Source organism: Saccoglossus kowalevskii, chromosome 20, assembly GCF_978046115.1.
Source record: "Saccoglossus kowalevskii chromosome 20, keSacKowa6.1, whole genome shotgun sequence".
In the NCBI taxonomy this organism is placed as follows: domain Eukaryota; kingdom Metazoa; phylum Hemichordata; class Enteropneusta; family Harrimaniidae; genus Saccoglossus; species Saccoglossus kowalevskii.
Window position 1 is genome coordinate 14,773,154 of NC_140660.1, and position 22,966 is coordinate 14,796,119.

The following is a 22,966-nucleotide window of genomic DNA, read 5'->3' on the forward strand; positions in this document are numbered from 1 at the left end:
CTTTAGCTGAGGTCCTGGGGAGTCAGTGACTTTCGTTTTGGTCTTAAGAAGTCACATTGACTTTAGCTGAGGTCCTAGGGAGTCACAAATCCTTGAAAATTAATAAAACATTACAAATACAAACAACTGTCACATGTCTGAAATAACATAATAATAAAACAATATGTTATGTATATTCAGGTATTTACCAACTTTATTGTGGGGTAAAAGTGGTCATTTACAGACGTTTATTTACGGCAAGATGGGTCGCTTTAACTGCCCCGTACCTCGGGGAGTACGTCGGAGCGTATTAATGCCAGATGGCGCTACTTGTACATTTGACGTATTTGAACCGACAGAACCACATCCACAAGAAGGTAGGTAACAATGTTCACTAAGTTAGCTGGTTATTTTGCTTTTTAAGGTAGTTTGCTATCATCCTACCAACATCATACTAAGTAACATAGAAAAAAATTTATCATGGTAAATTATTAAAAAATTGTCCTGTGATTGTCATTCATGTTTTATAGAGGAAGAAGGATGTATTTTCAGAAAAACTTGAGCAAAATAACCCAAAAAGCAGCCATTTTGGAACAATTCTATTGGGATCCATGTAAACACATTATCCCATAGAAAACTTTATACTAATATTCAAAATTCTATTTTTCATGACAGTCGTATGTAGCTCTCGCAACACTAAATATTTTTTTTTTTGCAGAGGTCAAACAAAATTTTGAGATATGATGGAAAGTTTCTGCCATAGGAACCAATTGTAAACAACTCAAAACATGCATTTTTGAGGTCGTCATTTTGTGGAAAACTTAGTTTGGTGACCCATATGTGTTATTTTATAAGAACTTTACAATAACCCAACCCCTCTTGCTGGATTTTGAATTTCTGGATGTTTTGTTATTGGTAGCAAACTGCTTAAACTGCAACCCCCCCCCCCCCTCCCCCATCTTGCTAGATGAGTTTCAATTCTCTAAACATTCTGCTTTAACCTTTCAGCCACAGACTTTCCAGCCCAAATTTTTCTGCATTTTTATGTTATATTCTTCAATATTTCTGGAAATGAACCCTAATTTTGGAGCCAACAAATAAAATTTGAGTCAATTTACAGTTTTTGCTCAAAAAAATTTGCCATTGTTGTACCAATCTTCTGATAGAAAGTACAGACAATTTTGTGAATTTGTGATGAAAAGAGGAAACTGATGGTGGAAAGGTCAATTTTCCGAGCATGAAAGTCAATCTTAGCCAATCTTCTGATAGAAAGTACAAACAATTTTGTGAATTTGTGATGAAAAGAGGAAACTGATGGTGGAAAGGTCAATTTTCCGAGCATGAAAGTCAATCTTAGCCAAAATTCTCAAATTTTAAACTTGTATAATTTTTTTTCATAATTTTTCCAAAATTTCGAACAGGACTAGAAAATTATATCCATTTTGTCCAAAATTATTTAAAAAAAAATATTTAAAAAAAATTATATAAAAACTGGCAAATTGTTGCACCAAAATTTTCCCAAGAAAAATGATGGCACTCAATCAATATATCTGTCTTTACCAGGTGACTATACCATATGCGTGGCACCCGGCATCGCTAACTCCAGTGAAAGCAAGTACATACGAACATTTGTCAACTACGCTCGTGATCATGGATACAGGGTAGCAGTTCTGAATCACTTAGGGGCTCTGAAAAGTGTCCAACTAACTTCACCAAGAATCTTCACCTATGGTTAGTGCTTTTCTTCTTTTGAATTGTTGCATATTCTCGGGTGGAGGGGAGGGGGGGGCGACATCCGCACATTTTCACTCTCTGGAAACCAACGCAAGTGGATGATTCTCAGAAAACTGTACTTTGGGCTAGTTGTCTCTTCATCAGTGTAACAAGATTACCCCCCCCCCCCCACATTTGCAATATACATTAATTGGTTGTTCAGGATTGTCTCATTGTTCATATTGTTCTGTTTATTTTGACTATATTTGTTTTCACCGGCTCTTCGACCGGCGTTTCAAAGCAGCTCGCACAGAGCCCATAGAAATACATGGTACAGTGGTGCGCGTCTTAATAACATTTAACATTCTGTGAGGTAGCTCCACCCCAGAGAATCAACTATAATTTCAATAAATAATCATATTTTGTTGCGATTTGATAGGCAACAAATGTTCAATGTTTTTAGTTTTCATGTGTGTCACTTTGAGATGTGCATTTCAAAGCTTTTTTAGCATCGCTGTCTGAATTTTACAAAAACATTTGAAGCTTTAAAAAATGCACTTTCATTGACAGTTTTGAATTGTAAATAAAAATTAACCATAAACTATGTTGGTAGAAATGTTAATAAGTAGTTTCCGAGTTGCTTAGCAACATGTACTACCCCTGGTATGTGCATGAATGTGGGTCAAATCAACATAGATTTACTTCCAGTCAGTTGTTTGCTATATCTGCTTCAATGTTATTCATATTGTAGAAATTCAACGTTACCTTTACATAATTTTCATAAAATAGAGAAAACTTTAATGTACATTCATACACTTAAGATGCATTTTAATATATTCCCATGGTATCCACATACGCCTTTGTAAAATATTTCTGGGGACAGACGAGCATGCATACTCAACTTACGAAAAACTGTTCCAAACAGTCTCTCAACTGTAAAATCGAACCCCTTTTTTTGGCACGTATGTGTTCAGTAACAACTCCAAACATATTTGGAATACAGGGAAGAATGTGCTCTGATTTAAAGGGCGGTGGTTGTCGCGCTGCGCATGTGCGACATTTGTATTATTAAATAAACATTGATTTTCCCACAATCCAATGCGCTCTTCTAATGGAAATCACAAGTATGAGGTTTGACCTGGGTGCGACTCGTACTAATTACTGCCGATGACTCGTTCGATGCCTTTCAATCATTTAAAACAAATACCTAATTAAAGCTTGGTAACGTCTCAGTTTGTACTCGTTGATCCGCGCAACAGTCAAAGTCGCCATCTTTGTTTATATGAGACCCATATATCTTGCGCATACATTGTGTGACAACTACCTCCCTTTAATCTGCTGAGTAAACATTCATCATCGGAAATTGAAATTGAAACCACAGCCTATCTTATGCGATGCAAACACATGTGACATAATTCATGGCATTGCATTGTAGGTAAATGTACCCTGATTCATAAGCATGTCATCACATCTGTACCATAGCAGTAGTTTCATTTGATAATTTCATGGAATCATGTTACTTTGCATGTGGTTTTATAAACATATAATGAATCCGAGTGAATCCTTGAATATATCTCGCATAAGAATCTGAAAACACCATGTACTTAAAAATATCATCATAAAGCACAACCTAAAATCATTTAACCTCTGCCCCAATAGACTATTTTCCGTTCACTGCGAGAATCACGCGTTATGCGTGAAATCGAACACAAAAACAGGACAAACAAAGGTCATAGCGTCGTAGTGGCGTCAAACATCGCGTGGGATTCGACAAACGCGAAGTATTTTGGGGGACATTTCCATGCATAATAATGTGCTGTTCACATTTCATGATAGGCAATTTCGATTAAGTAAGGGTATTCGGAAGCAATATTCCTCTGTCGAGTTACGAAATAAAGAAATTCTAGTTCAAAATCAAACTAGACTTTTGCGGCAGACGTTCGACGCGCGTCTTTCATACATCTCGCGAGATCTCGCATTTGTACGGAAAATCACCTATACTAGCGTACATATTAGCCCAACGTCATCGAGATAACAAGTTCTATTTATTTATGTACCATAACATTACTGTGTTCACTGAAAAAAAATTAAAGAGTGTTTGAGTGAATTTGATGTCAATAATCTTGAACGTGTTAATGTTGACAACGTACTTCACTCCATATAAGGGTAAATTTTGAATGTTGGAACAAATGCATATGCGTTTATGGAATGTAAAATTTCCTTGTTTCCAGTGCTAGATGCATTAATTATTCCCTGGATTTTAATTTCGCCAATTTCAGTGATAAGTAAAATCGGCTAAATTAAATCTACGTGAACATGTAAAATAATAATAAAACTCATTGTTTCTTTGACAAATGTGTGCAATTGAAACATGGTGAATATGCTCAAAACATTAAAATAGTGAAATTAAATGTCAGTGAATATAAATGGTTTTATACTACCGGTAATTTGAGGTTATTACGAGGATACCACAAAGTATGCACGAGGTCAGTACAGTGAGAGTATCGGCCGACATGCACCAAAATGTGTACTGTCTAAATGCATACTTTGCAGTATCCTCGTAATAACCTTATTATTATACATCCTCTCATCCTGTTTTATGTGAATGCCGAAATCCAAAAAGTTTAGATCAGATTTAGTGAACTTTTTTGTGTGGGGTCTGGTCAAATAAAGACTTAAGATGCGGTGTATTCTGCTGCTGTAAGGCCGCAGGATACACCGCATCACTCATGAAAATAACTTCCATACGCAACGAAAGCCAAGAGGAGGGTGTGGAGTTCTGTCATATTATGGACAGGATACAGCTTTTGCAACCTGAGCTTCCAGGTGTGCGTAAGCCGAATAACAGAGGGCAACAAAAGCTGTATCCAATCCATAAAGGTTTTATTATATACCTTATCGGTGTAATTCCAATTTCATCATGGCGTGACTTCAAATACGCAGCGTAATTTAGAATGACATACTTTGTTTTGAATGATAAAAGCCAAGAGTGCTGGGGCCAGGTGTGATATTGAAGATATCATCATGAAATGAACAAATTTGGGAGTGGTCCACATGTAGTACATATATATGTAATATATACTAATATATATATATATGTAATATCAAAGCAATCAGACTTGCGGTTTTTAACAAGAAGTCAAAAATATCACTTTTTACTAATAATGACAAAAATTGCACCGATGCATCGTCCCTCATCGTGTAGAAGGACGGTGCCCGATGTGAGGGCGCACTTCCCATAGCGTTACAAGGCTGAGCAATACGAGGTACATGTATATGATTATAAATCTTAATTAACTTGCAGGTTGTACAGAGGAATACGCTGCGATGATATCGTATATTGAGAGTAGACACAGCGACACACACATGATAGCGGCTGGTTTCAGTATGGGCGCTAATATCGTTCTCAAATATCTTGGGGAAGATACTGAGCGACAGGATAAATTTTTGTGTGGCTTATCGCTCTGCCAGGGTTACGACTGCTTCTTGTAAGTATAGTACATTTGTCGAGCGGAGCTTATCATACGAGTGATTGTTCGTCAGTGTCAATGTTTTACTTGTTCGACTTCTTCTTGAAAACTATAAGCCTGAATGCTTTGATACTTGGTGTATATGTACCTTGGGTAGACCTCTCTTAGATTTGTTCATTTCATGATGATATCTTCAATTCTCTAATTTTGATTAATATTTTTGGTAAAAAGTGATATTTTCGACTTCTTGTTAAAAACCACAAGTTTGATTGCTTTTATATTACATGTATATAGGTACTACATGTGGACCTCTTTCAGATTGTTAATTTCGTGGTGATATCTTCAATTATCTAATTTTAATGATTATTTTTGTCATTTTTGGTGAAAAGTGATATTTTTGAATTCTTGTTAAAAACAGCAAGTCTACATATTGTTCATTTTCTAATGATAACAGCAGAGCTATCTCAGCCGAGAGGCTGCTTGTTTTATCACAAATTCACAAAATACAAAAGTAGTCTGCACTTTCCTTCGTAAGATTGGGACAAAAATAGCAAAAAAAATTTGAGTAAAAACTGAGAATTGACTCCAATTTTGTCTGCTGGCACCAAAATTAGGATTTATTTTCAGAGATATTGAAGAATATAAGAAAACAGAAAAATTTGATCGAGAAAGTCTGGTGGTAAAGAGATTGAAGCTGTTGGTTACCATTAAAAATTACGAGTCGATTTCTTTGACTTTTACTGTTTTTATGCTGTTGCTCGCAAAATCTTGATAAAAGCTGTGATCACTGAAGCACCTCTTCCACAAACATGTGTCAAACACCCATGAAAATAGTGTATAGAAAAAATAAAATAGTGAAAATCTGTATTTTTAACCTTATTATTATACATTCTTTCCTTCCAAGGATACATTGTACATCATGGGAATGCCAAAATGCCAAAGATTTAGCGAACTAATCTGTATGTGGTTTGGTAAAACCCTGGGGGCTGCCATGTTTATTTTTAGTATTAGAGGATGCTTACGTACGTAATCATTCCATATTTGGAATTCACATTTCCTAATATGGTATGATGTATTAGAATATGTTTTAACATGATCTCTGCTATTCACTTTGATAGGGGCAAAGATTTCTTGCACCGCTGGGAAAGTCTGCGTAGACTTTACAACTTTGCCATGACTGAGAATCAGAAGCTGGTACTGAAACGAAATAAAGACATGCTGTTCGGGGCAGGGGCTAAGGCTTACTACCTCAAAGAAGGAAAAAAACCGCCAGAGTATGACCTTGAAAATACATTTGAAGCGACAAGTCTGATGCATATAGATGATAGTTTTACCAGGTAAGCATGCTCAGCACTCTCCCTTGTGAAGTCTTCGGGTTTATGACCTGACCTAGGGAGCCGCAGAGAGCTGCACCTAGTGGAACGTTCCTTGCGACTACCTAGCATAGTGATAAAGAAAAACATAGTCTCTGTGAAGGAGAATGCATGCTCAGCACTCCCCCTTGTGGAGTCTTCGGATTTATGACCTGACCTAGGGAGCCGCAGAGAGCTGCACCTAGTGGAACGTTCCTTGCGACTACCTAGCATAGTGATAAAGAAAACATAGTCTCTGTGAAGGAGAATGCATGCTCAGCACTCCCCCTTGTGGAGTCTTCGGGTTTATGACCTGACCTAGGGAGTCGCAGAGAGCTGCACCTAGTGGAACATTCCTTGCGACTACCTAGCATAGTGATAAAGAAAACATAGTCTCTGTGAAGGAGAATGCATGCTCAGCACTCCCCCTTGTGGAGTCTTCGGGTTTATGACCTGACCTAGGGAGCCGCAGAGAGCTGCACTTAGTGGAACGTTCCTTGCGACTACCTAGCATAGTGATAAAAAAAAACATAGTCTCTGTGAAGGAGAATGCATGCTGGGATGCAGGATATTTCACGTGAGAATTAACACATACGTTCTATCGCCTGTGTATTTTCACCACCAGACTTTCTCCGCCAAATTTGTATGCGCTTTTTAGCTCCGCTGTCGACTTTATCATATGAGTGATTGTCCGTCGTGTCAATGTTTTACTTTTTCGACTTCTTCTTGAAAACTACAAGTCTGAATGCTTTGATACTTGGTGTATATGTACCATGGGTAGACCTCTCTCAGATTTGTTCATTTCATGATGATATCTTCAATTCTCTAATTTTGGTGAATATTTTTGTAATTTTTGGTAAAAGTGATATTTTCGACTTCTTGTTAAAAACCGCAAGTCTAATTGCTTTGATATAGCATATATAGGTACTACATGTGGACCTCTTTCAGATTTGTTAATTTCGTGGTGATATCTTCAATTATCTAATTTTGATGATTATTTTTGGTGAAAAGTGATTGAAAACAGCAAGTCCTGTTGCTTTGATACTATACAGATTGTTCATTTTCTAATGATATCTTCTGTTCTTTAATTGAAATGTGCATTGATAACAGCGGAGCTATCTCGGCCGACAGGCTGCTTGTTTCTTATATTCTTCAATATTTCTGGAAATGAACCCTAATTTTTAAAGCCAAAAAAAAAATTTGATTAAATTTTCTGTTTTCACTCAAAAAAATTGGCTATTTTTGTCCCAATCTGCTGAAGGAAAGTGCAGACTAAAAACGGGACTATTTTGTGAATTTGTGATGAAAAGAAGGAACTGTTGGTGAAAAAAGATTAAACTGACAAACTGAAACTTTCTTGTACTTTATTAATATTCATGAAAATACTAATTTTCAATGTTTCATCCACAGGAATACAAATTCTCACAATATTTTATATATCAATATTTTTTTTTTTCTAGAAAAATGGCAGGATTTGATAATCTAGATGACTTTTTAAATTGGTGCAGTTCCAGTAGGTTTATACCAAACGTAAGAATGAAAGTTTTTTTTTTTAGTTCAAAGTTTCTGCACTCGCATTAAATAAATAACAAGACATTTTATCCTGAAATGAAAGTCATTGAATAGCGAAGCATTTTTATCTGTAAATGAAATTCATTGAATAGCAAAGCATTTTACCCGTAAATGAAATTCATTGAGGAGCAAGGCATTTTACCCCATAATGAAATTCAATGAACAGCAAGACATTTCACCCCAAAATTAAACTTATTCAACAGCAAGGTGTTTTACCCCGAAATAAAATTCAGTGAACAACAAGGTGTTGTACCCTGAAATAAAATTCAATGAACAACAAGGTGTTGTACCCTGAAATAAAATTCAATGAACAACAAGGTGTTATACCCTGAAATAAAATTCAATGAACAACAAGGTGTTATACCCTGAAATAAAATTCATTGTACAGCAAGGCATTTTACCTCCTAAAATGAAATTCATTGAACAGCAAGGCATTTCACCCCCTAAAATGAAATTCATTGAACAGCAAGGCATTTCACCCCCTAAAATGAAATTCATTGAACAGCAAGGCATTTCACCCCCTAAAATGAAATTCATTGAACAGCAAGGCATTTCACCCCCTAAAATGAAATTCATTGAACAGCAAGGCATTTCACCCCCTAAAATGAAATTCATTGAACAGCAAGGCATTTCACCCCCTAAAATGAAATTCATTGAACAGCAAGGCATTTCACCCCCTAAAACGAAATTCATTGAACAGCAAGGCATTTCACCCCCTAAAATGAAATTCATTGAACAGCAAGGCATTTTACCTCCTAAAATGAAATTCATTGAACAGCAAGGCATTTCACCCCCTAAAATGAAATTCATTGAACAGCAAGGCATTTCACCCCCTAAAATGAAATTCATTGAACAGCAAGGCATTTCACCCCCTAAAATGAAATTCATTGAACAGCAAGGCATTTCACCCCCTAAAATGAAATTCATTGAACAGCAAGGCATTTCACCCCCTAAAATGAAATTCATTGAACAGCAAGGCATTTTACCTCCTAAAATGAAATTCATTGAACAGCAAGGCATTTTACCTCCTAAAATGAAATTCATTGAACAGCAAGGCATTTCACCCCCTAAAATGAAATTCATTGAACAGTAAGGCATTTCACCCCCTAAAATGAAATTCATTGAACAGCAAGGCATTTTACCTCCTAAAATGAAATTCATTGAACAGCAAGGCATTTTACCTCCTAAAATGAAATTCATTGAACAGCAAGGCATTTTACCTCCTAAAATGAAATTCATTGAACAGCAAGGCATTTCACCCCCTAAAATGAAATTCATTGAACAGCAAGGCATTTCACCCCCTAAAATGAAATTCATTGAACAGCAAGGCATTTTACCTCCTAAAATGAAATTCATTGAACAGCAAGACATTTTACCCAAAAATGAAATTCATTGAACAGCAAGGCATTTCACCCCCTAAAATGAAATTCATTGAACAGCAAGGCATTTTACCTCCTAAAATGAAATTCATTGAACAGCAAGACATTTTACCCAAAAATGAAATTAATTGAACAGCAAGGCATTTTACCTCCTAAAATGAAATTCATTGAACAGCAAGACATTTTACCCAAAAATGAAATTAATTGAACTGTACGCCAAACTGAAATTCACCAGATTAGGCAACAATTGTACTGTACAGTTCGCTCAAAGTGTAACTTAACATTTATTTATCTTTAATCTATTTTAGCTTGCTTTCAAAACTGCCACATATCAGAATTGTATTCTGTCATAAAGCAGGAGGGTAGTCACCTGCGCAGGCACTGATATTGAGTCCCAAGCGACGATAACAACACATGTTAAAACGCAAAGGCTCATTGGTTGACGCTTGTTTGTAAACAATGACATGCTATGGCCATCAGACGCATGCACAGGTGACGACTCCCTTCTTTAATTTGATAATTCTCACCTGCATAAGCTCCACTGTGTTGGCCCTTAGTAACATTGGTAAAAAGTACAAAAATTAAACGATAATTATTTACACTACGGTCTGATCATAATGTAACACTCGGATATATTAGGTATCCTCGGGGGCGGAACTACGTCACATACGTTCTACGTTGCTAAGACGCGCACCACTGTACCACGTATTTCTATGGGCTTTGTGCGCGCTGCTGTGGAACGCCGGTCGAGCCGGTGAAAACAACACAAACTCAACTTTGAAGTAATCCTGAACAACCAAATTCATATATGTTACACACGTAGGGCTAATCTTGTTACACTGTTCAGGGAACTCTCAACAACCATCGCAAAGTACCGTTTTCTGTGAGTTTTTGGTCTTTGTTTTCACCGCAAAGGTTGCCAGGCGGTAGAAAATGCCCGGATGTCTGCCCCCGAGGATAGCTTGTTTTCTAAAATTACTGCATGTATTGACAGGACAAAAAATCCATCCGTCTATAGATTGTTTCACATTTTGGCAGTAAATAACAGGAAAACAAGTCGAGAGAAAGACTCTACTATTATTTGTGGTTACTGCTGTAATACCAACTCCCTAACGACACAGTTTTCAGCACTAATAATAATAAACACAAGCAAATATACATGTATATAAAAAAAAAAAAAAAAACCACTGGGAGAACATATAAATATATCTACAAGACATGTATTTAATGTGCCGGTATTTTTTTTTTAAATTACTGTAAAATACTTTATTTTCGCTAAAAAGACTTTTTGGGTATCTTGTATGGAATTTATTTTCACTGATTTTTGACAATTTCAATGTAAAATATAGGAAAAAAGGTATATTCACTGGATTGTATCTTCACTGAATCATTCCTTCAGTGAAAATAGCAAAAATTAATTCCAAGCGAAAATAAAGTATTTTACAGGATCCTTTTTGATGCTTAGTTGTTTTAATTATATGCAAAATATGGTAGTTCTGATGCCTAGTTGTTTCAATTATATGCAAAATATGGTTGTTCTGATGCCTAGTTATGCTAATTATATGCAAAATATGGTAGTTCTGATGCATAGTTATGCTAATTATATGCAAAATGTGGTAGTTCTGATGCCTAGTTATGCTAATTATATGCAAAATATGGTAGTTCTGATGCCTAGTTATGCTAATTATATGCAAAATATGGTAGTTCTGATGCCTAGTTATGCTAATTATATGCAAAATATGGTAGTTCTGATGCATAGTTATGCTAATTATATGTAAATTGATGGCCATTTTTGTAGTTTTGTTGCTTGGATGTGTTAGACACCTACAAATTATATGCCAAATATGGCAGCACAATATGCAAATTGTATGCAAATTACCTGACAAATAGCAGCTGTGATGCTTGCCCAAATATTGCTGCTACTTTGTTTTGTCTGTTGATTTTCTAGGTCCTAGTAACCAACAAGTTTTCTGTTCAATTCCAGATTCACATACCATTACTGGTCCTAAATGCGGAAGATGATCCGATTATTCCGTCCTCAACGTTCTATATTCCGAAATCTCACATTGAGCGTTCCAATAACTCTATATTCATGCTGACCAAACACGGCGGCCATCTTGGATTCTTTGAAGGCGGCATAGTGCATCCCAACACAGTGACGTGGTTGGACAGAATGGTGGTGGAGTACACTGACGCACTTGTAGAAATTACGCAACGATGCGAGGAGTTGTCCGATTGATCAACGTGTATAGTTGTACACATCACATCTGCCAATGCCGTTTTTTTTGTTCGTTTTGGCTTTCTTTGGAGGCTTACATTGTGATGTAATAAATGAACGTCTATAGTTTTGGATTAAACAACGTGTACAGTTGTACGGTTGTTTAACTAAACGAAAGTGTACCATATTTACATATGTCTGCGCTCTGCTGGAAGCAATTTTTCTGCCTGTTTCAGTACCTATGATAAAAGAGTGCTGTTAGTGTCTGACCTTTGACCTTTTGGAAGCTAAGGTCATATTGTGTAACTTTTCACAAAATGAACCTAAATATTATTATTTATTACAATATTTTTGGAATATTTTGTTTAGAACTTGTATACAATTGACAATTATGTCCATTTTGTCCAAAATCAATGTAGAAATTTGCGAAAAGTGCATAAAAATCATCTTTTACGAAATGAACCAGCGTAATTAGCGAAAAATGCATAAAAATATACAAAATATTGCACTGAAATTTTGAGGGGAAAAATATGGCAGGCAAAGAGCTGTATACTGTATATACTATATTATATGTATATAATATGTTTTGCACTTTGATGACAGACAACTTAGTTAACATAGTTAAACTATGGTGGTCTTGTTGTTAGTTTGTATTCCTTAAAAAAAATGTAAATCTATTAATTAAATTCACTTGTTTTTAATTCGGTTATTGTCGTTGATAATCTGTTAAGGTAGAAGCCTACTCATAATTTTTGAGAAAGTTGGTCTTAAATCGCACGACAATGTTCATCGGTTTATTGTGTAAAATCGTGAAGCTATTGTTCCATTGTACCATGAAATAGCATTCATTTGTGTGTTACAGTTTCGTATTTTGAGAAATTTGTTCAAATATTTTTTAGAACAATTCCATAAAATACAATGTTAAAAAATAAAATTGCATTTTTTGATACTTTTTAAAACTCAGATTAGTAAAATAATTCATGATTCATATCTCTGGCATAGAACCTACTAAAAGCGTTATAATACTGCCAAAATGGCCACCATCCAGAAAATTAAGCTGGTGACCCACAACTTTTTCTAACTCAATATCCTTATATTGCCTGGAAGTACAATTTATTGGAATATGAACAAATTCTGGTTATTTGCATTCATAAGTAGGGTTCTACCTTAACCTTTTCACCACCTGTTCCCTCCTTTCATCGCAAATTCACAAAATAGTCTTGTTTATAGTCTGCACTTCACTTCAGAAAATTGGGTTGTAAAAAAAAAATTTTTTTGAGCAAAAATTGACTCAAATTTTGTCTGTTGGCTCCAAAATTATGGTCTATTTCCAGAAATATTGAAGAATATAAGAAAAAAGTGTAGACAAATTTTGGGAAGAAAGTCTGGTGGTGAAAACGGTCAAACAGTGTGAGCTATTTGACCTGTAAGCTGTGTTAAATGTACTGTCACCGCCATATTGTTTAGAACATCAGAACAGCCATATTGCCGGCTAAGTTGCTGTCTGGTCTGCTATGTGCACCAAGGGATCTTTACACGATTAGAACAAGTCAATCAAATCAATAGTGGGAGAATATAAATAGTAGATCACGATGTGATTGCCTTTCAATTTATTTCATTTCAATCGTATAAATTTCTAAATATAAATGGCAAAGTTATCCCAAAAAATGTATGTACTGACAGAGTATGAAATGTCAGGACACATTCGATGGTGTGTCTGGTGTGTGTCATAACACTCATGAATGAGCGTCTTCAGCCAAATGGCGCACCCTCGTCAAAGTGGTTTAAACTAACCAGTTCTAATCATGTAATGATCTCGAGATGCGCATAACAAACCAGTCAGCAGCTTAGCTGGTAATGTTGCTGTTTTGGTGTACGGAACAATATGGCGGTGACAGTAGGTCAGCCGAAAAATATGTAAATGGAAGGTTACTCCGAATCATGCAGTAGGATCTGATCAAAACATTCTACAAATGAAAGACATTAACTTTAGATTATTTTTAAGTTGTACTCTGAGGTCATTGCTGTAGTTTTATTCAAACGCTATTATAAATTTGTATGCATAATCTTGTACTCTTGTTATATTGATACAAATTTAAGGCGATTTGAGTAAATTTGAAAAAAATGTAATAGTATAGACCAATTCTATTTAAATAACTGTTAAAAGATTATTTATTCACAGGGTTTTAATTTAGCTTATTTCGCTGACTGGAAAATGCGCTAAATTAAAACCCAGTGAATATGTATAATTTAGCATAGAATACATAATCTAAATGATAAAACCGTGAATTTAAAACCCACTAAATATGCCTGAAATGGTAAATCAGAGAAATTTAAACCCAATGAAAATTAGGCATTTTACAGTAAATAAAACAAATTGTGGGGCCGACAAACAATTTCTCAGGTGTCAGAATTTTGATGGAAAGTGTCAAAATATTACTTTTATTTCTGTTTCGGGATTAATTTAGTTTCTATGATGACAAATATTGAGTATTGTCTGTTACTTGGGCTGATGATTTTTTTTTTTTTTTTTTTTTTGACAAAAATGGCTGAAAAAAGGCTGTATGTTAATTGTGGTTTGTGACATCTGTATAGTTTTTACTTTTACTGCCATATATTTATTTGCTGTATTTTCATTTGCTCTGTGTTAACAATAAAAAAACAAACATTGTTGCCATTCCTTGGGGAGGAAAAACTTATATCAAGTCCACAAATCAATGTCAGTCTGATTAAAATAAGATCCTAGTTTGTTTGTTTTTTTGTTTTTTAATATTCATATTTTTTTCATATATTTGTGTTTGTTTTTTTTTCAATTTATTTGCTGGTATTTTTTTAAGTTTTGGTAATCGCAAAAGCCCACAACACAATTACCAAAACTTAAACAAAACATCAGCAAATAATTTGAAAAAAAAATATATAGGAAAATAATAAGAATCATATTATATAAACAAAAAAAAACACAAAAAAAGCCCAAACTAGAATCTTATTTTAATTAATCAGATTGAGTCGATGTCTGCATGACTGTAGTACAGATAGGACCATCTCTAAACAACATTTTATGATTTATGATTTTAAAATAAATTGCACTTCTATATAGTTATGCAATTTAATTTAATTTAATTAAACTTTATTATTAAATTGTAATCCTATATAGAAATGTAATTCAATTAAAATTAAATAAACTCAATTAAATTACAATCTAATAATATAGAAATGCAATTTAATTTGAATTTAATTAAACTTGATTAAATTGCAAATTTTTATAAGATTGAATTTTAATTGAGTTTAATTGAATTGAATTCAAATTAGAAATAACTGTAAATGTAATTGTCACGCCTGTAACTTTCGCATTGTAACCTGTTCCCCCAGGTTAGTGGGGTATATTTCTTTAGAGAAATGGAAATAAAATAATAATAATAATAATATAATGGCTTACAAAGCCTAGAATTTGAAATAGAAGGGAATGGCCAGGAAAAAAAATTATCTGTTTCTTGTTTCATGGTAATATCAAAATGAGGCGACCAGGCGTTTTTTTTTTTTTTTAATACTCAGCTAAAATGGGGGAAAATTGAGACAAGTGCGAGTACAAGCACATTTAGAAGAAAAAAACATTTCAGGCGCGTAGTTCAAAATGATGCGCACGTAAACGAGAAACAGATATTTGTTTTCTCAGCCTTACCATACTGTGCATTTTTCTATAACCACAATCTACGCAAACATGATTAAATTTAAAAAAATCACAAATCACAGTTTAGTGGTGGCCCTATAGTAGCATAGAATAGTCTTCTAGATTATACATGTAATTTCTGACGTTTATGTATCTGAGGCAAACTGCTGTTGTTTTGCATTATTAATGTATATATTTATTGAAATTTGCAATATTAAAAAATTTGTTGTATTTATTTAATGCAGACTAATCGAATTGTGGAACTGTTCATATGTCTGGTTATTATTTATGAATTTCTAGTTTATTCCAATATTCATGACCCCTGAAGGTCGCACATCCTGGTCCTTTCTGACCCCTGAAGGTCGCACATCCTGGTCCTTTCTGAAGCCTGCACATCCTGGTCCTTTCTGAAACCTGCACATCCTGGTCCTTTCTGACCCGTGAAGATCACACATCCTGCTCCTTTTCTGACCCCTGAAGGTCACATATCCTGGTCCTTTCTTACCCCTGAAGGTTGCACATCCTGGTTCCTTTCTGACCCCTGAAGGTTGCACATCCTGGTTCCTTTCTTACCCCCTGAAGGTCACATATCCTGGTCCTTTCTTACCCCTGAAGGTTGCACATCCTGGTTCCTTTCTGACCCCTGAAGGTTGCACATCCTGGTTCCTTTCTTACCTGCTGAAGGTCACATATCCTGGTCCTTTCGTACCCCTAAAGGTTGCACATCCTGGTTGCTTTCTGACCCCAGAAGGTTGCACATCCTGGTTCCTTTCTTACCCCCTGAAGGTCACATATCCTGGTCCTTTCTGACCCCTGAAGGTTGCACATCCTGGTTCCTTTCTGACCCCTGAAGGTTGCACATCCTGGTCCTTTCTGACCCCTGAGGGTCACACATCCTGATCCTTTCTGACCTCAAAAGGATGCACATCTTGGTCCTTTCTTACCCCTGAAGGTTGCACATCCTGGTCCTTTCTGACCTCAAAAGGTTGCACATCCTGGTCCTTTTTACCCCTGAAAGTTGCACATCCTGGTACTTTCTTACTCCTGAAGGTTGCACATCCTTGTCCTTTCTGACCCCTGAAGGTTGCACATCCTGGTCCCTTTCTTACCCCTGAAGGTCGCACATCCTGGTCCTTTCTGAAGCCTGCACATCCTGGTCCTTTCTGACCCCTGAAAGTTGCACATCCTGGTCCCTTTCTTACCCCGAAAAGTCGCACATCCTGGTCCTTTCTGAAGCCTGCACATCCTGGTCCCTGAAGGTCGCACATCCTGGTCCTTTCTGAAGCCTGCACATCCTGGTCCTTTCTGATCCCTGAAGGTCGCACATCCTGGTCCTTTCTGAAGCCTGCACATTCTGGTCCTTTCTGACCCCTAAAGGTTGTACATCCTGGTCCTTTCTGGGGTCCTACTATTTAACGCCCGAACACGCGAGGGAGTGTCCGAGCACGCGCGGAGACGAACAGGGGGGAATACCTAACGCGCGGGGCAGCGGCAGCAATCCTTGTACTGTATAATATTCGTTTATGCTCAAAATTTGAACCGGAGTGGCGAATTCGAGCAGCTATCCACACTTTTTATGATCGACGCCCGGGCATTCCGGCGAGTCGAGTCCGCCATGTTGTTTACTAATTTTGGTTAGCGTTTAACAATAGGACAATACCATTCGATCCATGGGGGTGACAGTCCTACGAATGTGCCGACATTGTCGAAGGACAAGGACAGGAAAAGTTTGTGCAAGTGTGGCGAGACTCCCGTAGTTACGCGGAAATTATTTACCTCATGTGAAAAAAACATGTTTCTCATTGTTGTGCTATATTGTATCGTATCATGGATCTAGGTAGTCCTGCGTACAGTCTATGGAGGTACGCCGGGCTGTGGTGGGGTCGTCTATATAATGTTATAATGTTACAATGTGAAAACAGACAACCACTCAGCCATAATACGTATCGAGACCAAACATAATTTATCGATAATCGAGTGTTGCAAGAAAAAGTGAGATTGTCGCAAAATGTAGCAAATCGTTTTCAAAACAGTGCCGCTAAGAAAGTCTCGCTTTGTTTGCGCGCACTGTAAAACCATGTATAGTAAACAAACCGCCCTTTTAGAAAATATTTTTATTAAAAATAAGTACAAGTCAACTAAAACGAAAATTAAAACATGTACAGTAAATAGACAGACATCCCGCCCTAGTGGAAAATATTTGTATTCAAAATTATTCGAAATTGACAATGCTATGATAAACGTGTTTTTCGTTGTCGCTATAATGCAGTATCAGAACTCCAAGTTAAAATATTAACGGGGAAGTACAATTGGGCATGCCTCCCATTAGTTCCAAAGAACGGCATTATCACGTCGGTATGTTCAATGGTCCACACTGAATACAATGGCATAACACTAATAGTTTTGAAAAAAATACATTAACACGTCGGCAAGTTCAATCGTTCACACCTAAGACAATGGCATAACTCTGTAATAGTTATGAAAAAAAAACATTAACATGTCGGCAAGTTCACTCGTCCACACCGAAGACAATGTCATAACTCTGTAATAGTTCTGAAAAGAAGGTGTTATCATGTCGGCAAGTTAAATTGTTCAAACTAAAAGCAACGTCATACACTGATTTAAAAAAAAAATGCTTTGTCTCTCGACGCAACTCGCCCTGGTTATGTAAATATTTTCCCTTACCATCAGGCTCCAAGCCGGAACAAATGACAACCTTTTTTTTCTGAATTACACAAGTTCATCATATTTGGTATGTCATGTTTATTTGAAAAAAAAACGTGCCTTGCTTGGGTTGAACCACGGTTACTAAAAAATAGTGACCGTGGTTGAACTGAATTAGGGACAGTGTATGTTCCCCTCTCTGTTGTAGTTGTACAATAGAGTGTCAATCACAGCTGAATATGTGTCGCGGCGTCAACACTTTGAAATATGTGGACGAAACGTAACATATTCCGTACGCTATACTGTGCACGAGATTGACCAAACTCTGTGTTTTCGACAAGAGGTATAAACCAGGTTTACCGTAAACTGCGTGTACATTAAAAAATTTACCGCATGCTGTAAGAGTGGGGACAGGGGGTGGGTGACTGGTACAGGAAATAAAAAAGGCATCTTAAGTTTTTACAGGAAGTTACCATTTACAATAAAAAAATCGATTTTTACACTTAAAGATATATTTGATATTTTGTGTTTAAGAATCTATATTGAAAGCTTAATGTGGAAAATGCTTTATACACTTACAAAATATACGATCTTTGTACAAATCATGGATGAATAAAACGGTTGATTACATTTTAAGTCTTGTCCATGGCTACGAATATACGTTTTTTATTTATTTGTTTTGAATTACATTACAAAGTATAAAAACATTGGACGAACATATCCCCTCTGGTACCGTACACGAGATTTACCGAACTCTGTACCGTTCACGATATTTACCGTACCGTCACCCCCATGGATCGAATGGTATTGTCCTATTGTTAAACGCTAACCAAAATTAGTAAACAACATGGCGGACTCGACTCGCCGGAATGCCCGGGCGTCGATCATAAAAAGTGTGGTTAGCTGCTCGAATTCGCCACTCCGGTTCAAATTTTGAGCATAAACGAATATTATACAGTACAAGGATTGCTGCGGCTGCCCCGCGCGTTAGGTATTCCCCCCTGTTCACCTCCGCGCGTGCCCGGACACTCCCTCGCGTGTCCGGGCCTTAAATAGTAGGACCGCCTTTCTGACCCCTGAAGATCACACATCCTGTTTCTTTTCTAACCACTGAAGGTCACACATCCTGGTCCTTTCTGACCCCTAAAGGTCACACATCCTGGTCCTTTCTGAAGCCTGCACATCCTGGTTCATTCTGACCCCTTCAGGTCGCACATCCTGGTCCTTTCTGACCACTGATGCATGCACATCCTGGTCTTTTCCGACCCCTGAAAGTTGCACATCCCGGTCCTTTCTGACCCCTTCAGGTCGCACATCCTGGTCCTTTCTGACCACTGATGCATGCACATCCTGGTCCTTTCCGTCCCCTGAAAGTTGCACATCCCGGTCCTTTCTGACCCCTTCAGGTCGCACATCCTGGTCCTTTCTGACCCCTAAAAGACATTCTATCGTAACACTTAATTTGTTTTTTTTCCCCACCAGACTTTACTGCCCAAATTTCTCTGCAGTTTTTTCTTATATTCTTCAATATTTCTGGAATTGAACCCTAACAAACAAAATTTGAGTAAATTTTCAATGACTATTTTTTGTCCCAATGAAAGTGCAGACTATAAACGGGACTATTTTGTGTATGTGTGATTGAAAGAGGGAACTGATAGTGAAAGAGTTAACTCTTTTATGACATCTGTTTTACATATCACATGACACAAATCTGAAATCTATAAATTCTTTCCGACCCATACAAAAAATAAATTTACATATTTATTTGCATGAATTATGCATATAATTTTATATTTATTAAGCGAGTTGTGCAGAAATTTACTTATTTCAAAGATTAGGCATGCCTGCATATCATTTATATAAATTGTTCATGTTTTTATTACCTCCGCTGTTGACTTTGTCGAGCGGAGCTTATCATATGAGTGATTGTCCATTGTCCGCACTAGCACTAGCACTTGCAATTTGCACATACAAAAAAGTCAAGAGAGACAATAGTGACATTCAAAAAAAAAAAAAAAAATTACCGTGATTGCGACACGATACTTATCATATGAGTGATTGTCCGTCATCGTCAGTCGTCGTCGTCGTCCGTGTCAATGTTTTACTTTTCGACTTCTTCTTGGAAACAACAAGTCTGAATGCTTTGATACATGGTGTATATGTACCTTGGGTAGACCTCTCTTAGATTTGTTCATTTCATGATGATATATTCAATTCTCTAATTTTGGTGAATATTTTTATAATTTTTGGTAAAAAGTGATATTTTCGACTTCTTGTTAAATACCGCAAGTCTGATTGCTTTGATATTACATATATATAGATACTACATGTGGACCTCTCTCAGATTTGTTCAATTGATGATGATATCTTCAATTCTCTAATTTTAATGATTATTTTTGTATTTTTTGGTAAAAAGTAATATTTTCGAATTCTTGTTGAAAACTGCAAGTCCGATTGCTTTGATACTATACATATTGTTCATTTTCTAATGATATCTTCAGTTCTTTAATTGAAATGTGTATTGGTAACAGCGGAGCTATCTCAGCCGACAGGCTGCTTGTTTGCATATGCGCACAGTATGCATTAAGGTAGAAGCCTACTCATAAATTAAAATACCCAGAATTTATTCATTTTGCAATAAACTGTACTCCAAGGCAATACAAGGATATTGACCTAAAAAAAGTTGGGGGTAACCAGCCTTTTTTTCGACAAAATGTTGGTTGTATTTTAGTGGAAAGTACTTTTTGTGGTTCTGAATTATTTAAAAAATCTGTGTTTTAAAAAGTTGTGTTCTATGGAATTGTTCTAAAAATAGCAATTTTCAAGGAATATTAGGACACATTTCTCAAAAAACTTTAACACACAAAATAATGCTATTTCATTGTACCATGAGACATTAGCTTCATGATTGTACATAATGAACATTGTCATGCGATTTATGACCAATTTTGTCAAAAATTATGACTAGTATTATTATTATGCATATTATTAGCTTAAATGTTGCTTATATTTGCATATTATTTGCATAAATGTTGCTTATATTTGCATATTATTTGCTTAAATGTTGCTTATATTTGCATATTATTTGCATAAACGTTGCTTATTTTTGCATAAATGTTGCTTATATTTGCATATTATTTGCATAAATTATATTTATTTGCATTATCTGTATTTACATATATTGTAATTTAAATATTGTTTTGTATTTTTTCAACATTACATGTGCAATAGCGTTTTTTGTTCATCCATAACCAGGACCATGAGGATTAATAGGATATCATTGGTAAAAAAGTATTAATTATCTTTATTTATGTTTAATTTGTGAAACTTGATTTAATAATGTTCAAAAAAGTAATAATGCCAATTTTGATTTGACACTATGAAGTTATATATCGAGAATAACGCAAATTATATGCAAAGAAACGCCAATGCTATCCTGTACTGCCTGAGCACATACTTTGCAGTATTCTCACCAGAATCTTATTAATCTATATCCTGCTTGTGGTAATAATGGTAAAGGTAAACATTTTGTGCTATGTGTGTTTAAACACGATGTCAATATCGTGAAACACGTTCAATGTTGTTGATGTTGATGTTGACGTGGGGAATTTTATTTCTCAGCGTAATTATTCTATAGCTTATCAAAACGCCGCCAACCATGGCAACCAACCGAGTGAGCTATACATAAACCCAAATGGAAACCGACTGATGGCGATGTAACCTTAAACAAGATTTTTGGAGAGATTGGAGTGGTTGTGAGACTACTTGCCAGTGAGCTACACCTTGCAATACCATATATACCGTATGTTCTCTAATAGAAGTACTTCTGTAATAGAGAGTGCAAATAGACTAGTAGTGCTCGTCAGACGAACTCCAATACAGGGACTAATATTTTGGGTAACGACCCTTCGTTCGTTAGTCCACTGTCATATGTCAAACAGCCTGGGCAGATTTTATTCAAAGTAGGTCTAAAGACAAGTCCTAAGGGTATAAATAGGCACATTTTATTTGGTTGACTGACTTGTCAACATTTATGTCCCAAAAATCAACATTTTATCAAGTCATCAACCGTTTCTCTGGCTTGTCTTTACCGCACATCATTTTGTTTCATGATTTGATTCAAAATAGGTGACTGGTGGCTGGGTTGTTTTCTATTACAATTTTTCTGCCCTTTTCTTGAATATTGTTATAGAATGGCTTAAATTTGGTACAAATTTGGTATAATAGGTTGAATGTTATCTTTATTTATTGTTGGATGCCGATATTTAGAAAACTGCTGGGCATTTTTTTTTTTCCAAAAAAAAAATAAATAATAAATCACAAAATTTACATTGTCGTCATCTGCCAGATTCTTTTGATGGTTGATGTGTAGGTACTTTGAGTGAACCTTTGTCAGTTATTTTCCTTTCGTGACGATATGTTTAAAGCGGGGGAGTCGTCACTTGCGCATGCGTCAGATGGCCATAGCGTGTCATTGTTTACAAACCTACCAATGAGCCTTTCCGTTTTTAGCGTGTGTTGGTATCATCGCTTGGGACTCAATTCCCGCGCGTGCGCAGGTGACGACCCTCCCGCTTTAATTCTCTGCTTTTGTTCCGCTTTCACCAAAGACGACAAAGCGGACATGCTCATACAGGTAATTATGACAGGCAATGGGATCAAAGGACGGAGACAGAGGTTAGTTTGGGTAATAATCTCACCAGCGTCCCACTCCCACTCCATTGTGCAAATTACCCATAATTCTCTATGATTTGTACTTCTAGTATTAAAGACATTGATTTGCGTACTTTTTGGACCTTATTAAATATTCTTAATTAATCAAGAAGTCTCGTGTATTTGTTTTTCAAAAGTACATTTTGAAAAAAACGTGACCGGTATGTCAAATGAGATCAATGTCTTGGGAAAGGTAAAAGAGGAACTAAAGAGGAACTAAAACTATGTCAATATTTGGG

General features: G+C 36.1%; 1 protein-coding gene across 1 annotated transcript in view; it reads left to right on the plus strand.

Moving 5' to 3' along the window:
* Positions 1-15,600, plus strand: part of LOC102805834 (monoacylglycerol lipase ABHD2-like) — a 31,304-nt gene extending 15,704 nt beyond the window's left edge. The window contains exons 2-7 of the mRNA XM_085494747.1: positions 181-356; positions 1,543-1,710; positions 4,997-5,180; positions 6,281-6,499; positions 7,975-8,044; positions 11,450-15,600. Coding sequence (XP_085350873.1) covers positions 181-356; positions 1,543-1,710; positions 4,997-5,180; positions 6,281-6,499; positions 7,975-8,044; positions 11,450-11,704 — 1,072 coding nt within the window. The 3' untranslated portion in view covers positions 11,705-15,600. The remainder of the gene's footprint in view (positions 1-180; positions 357-1,542; positions 1,711-4,996; positions 5,181-6,280; positions 6,500-7,974; positions 8,045-11,449) is intronic.
* Positions 15,601-22,966: the final 7,366 nt, after the last annotated feature.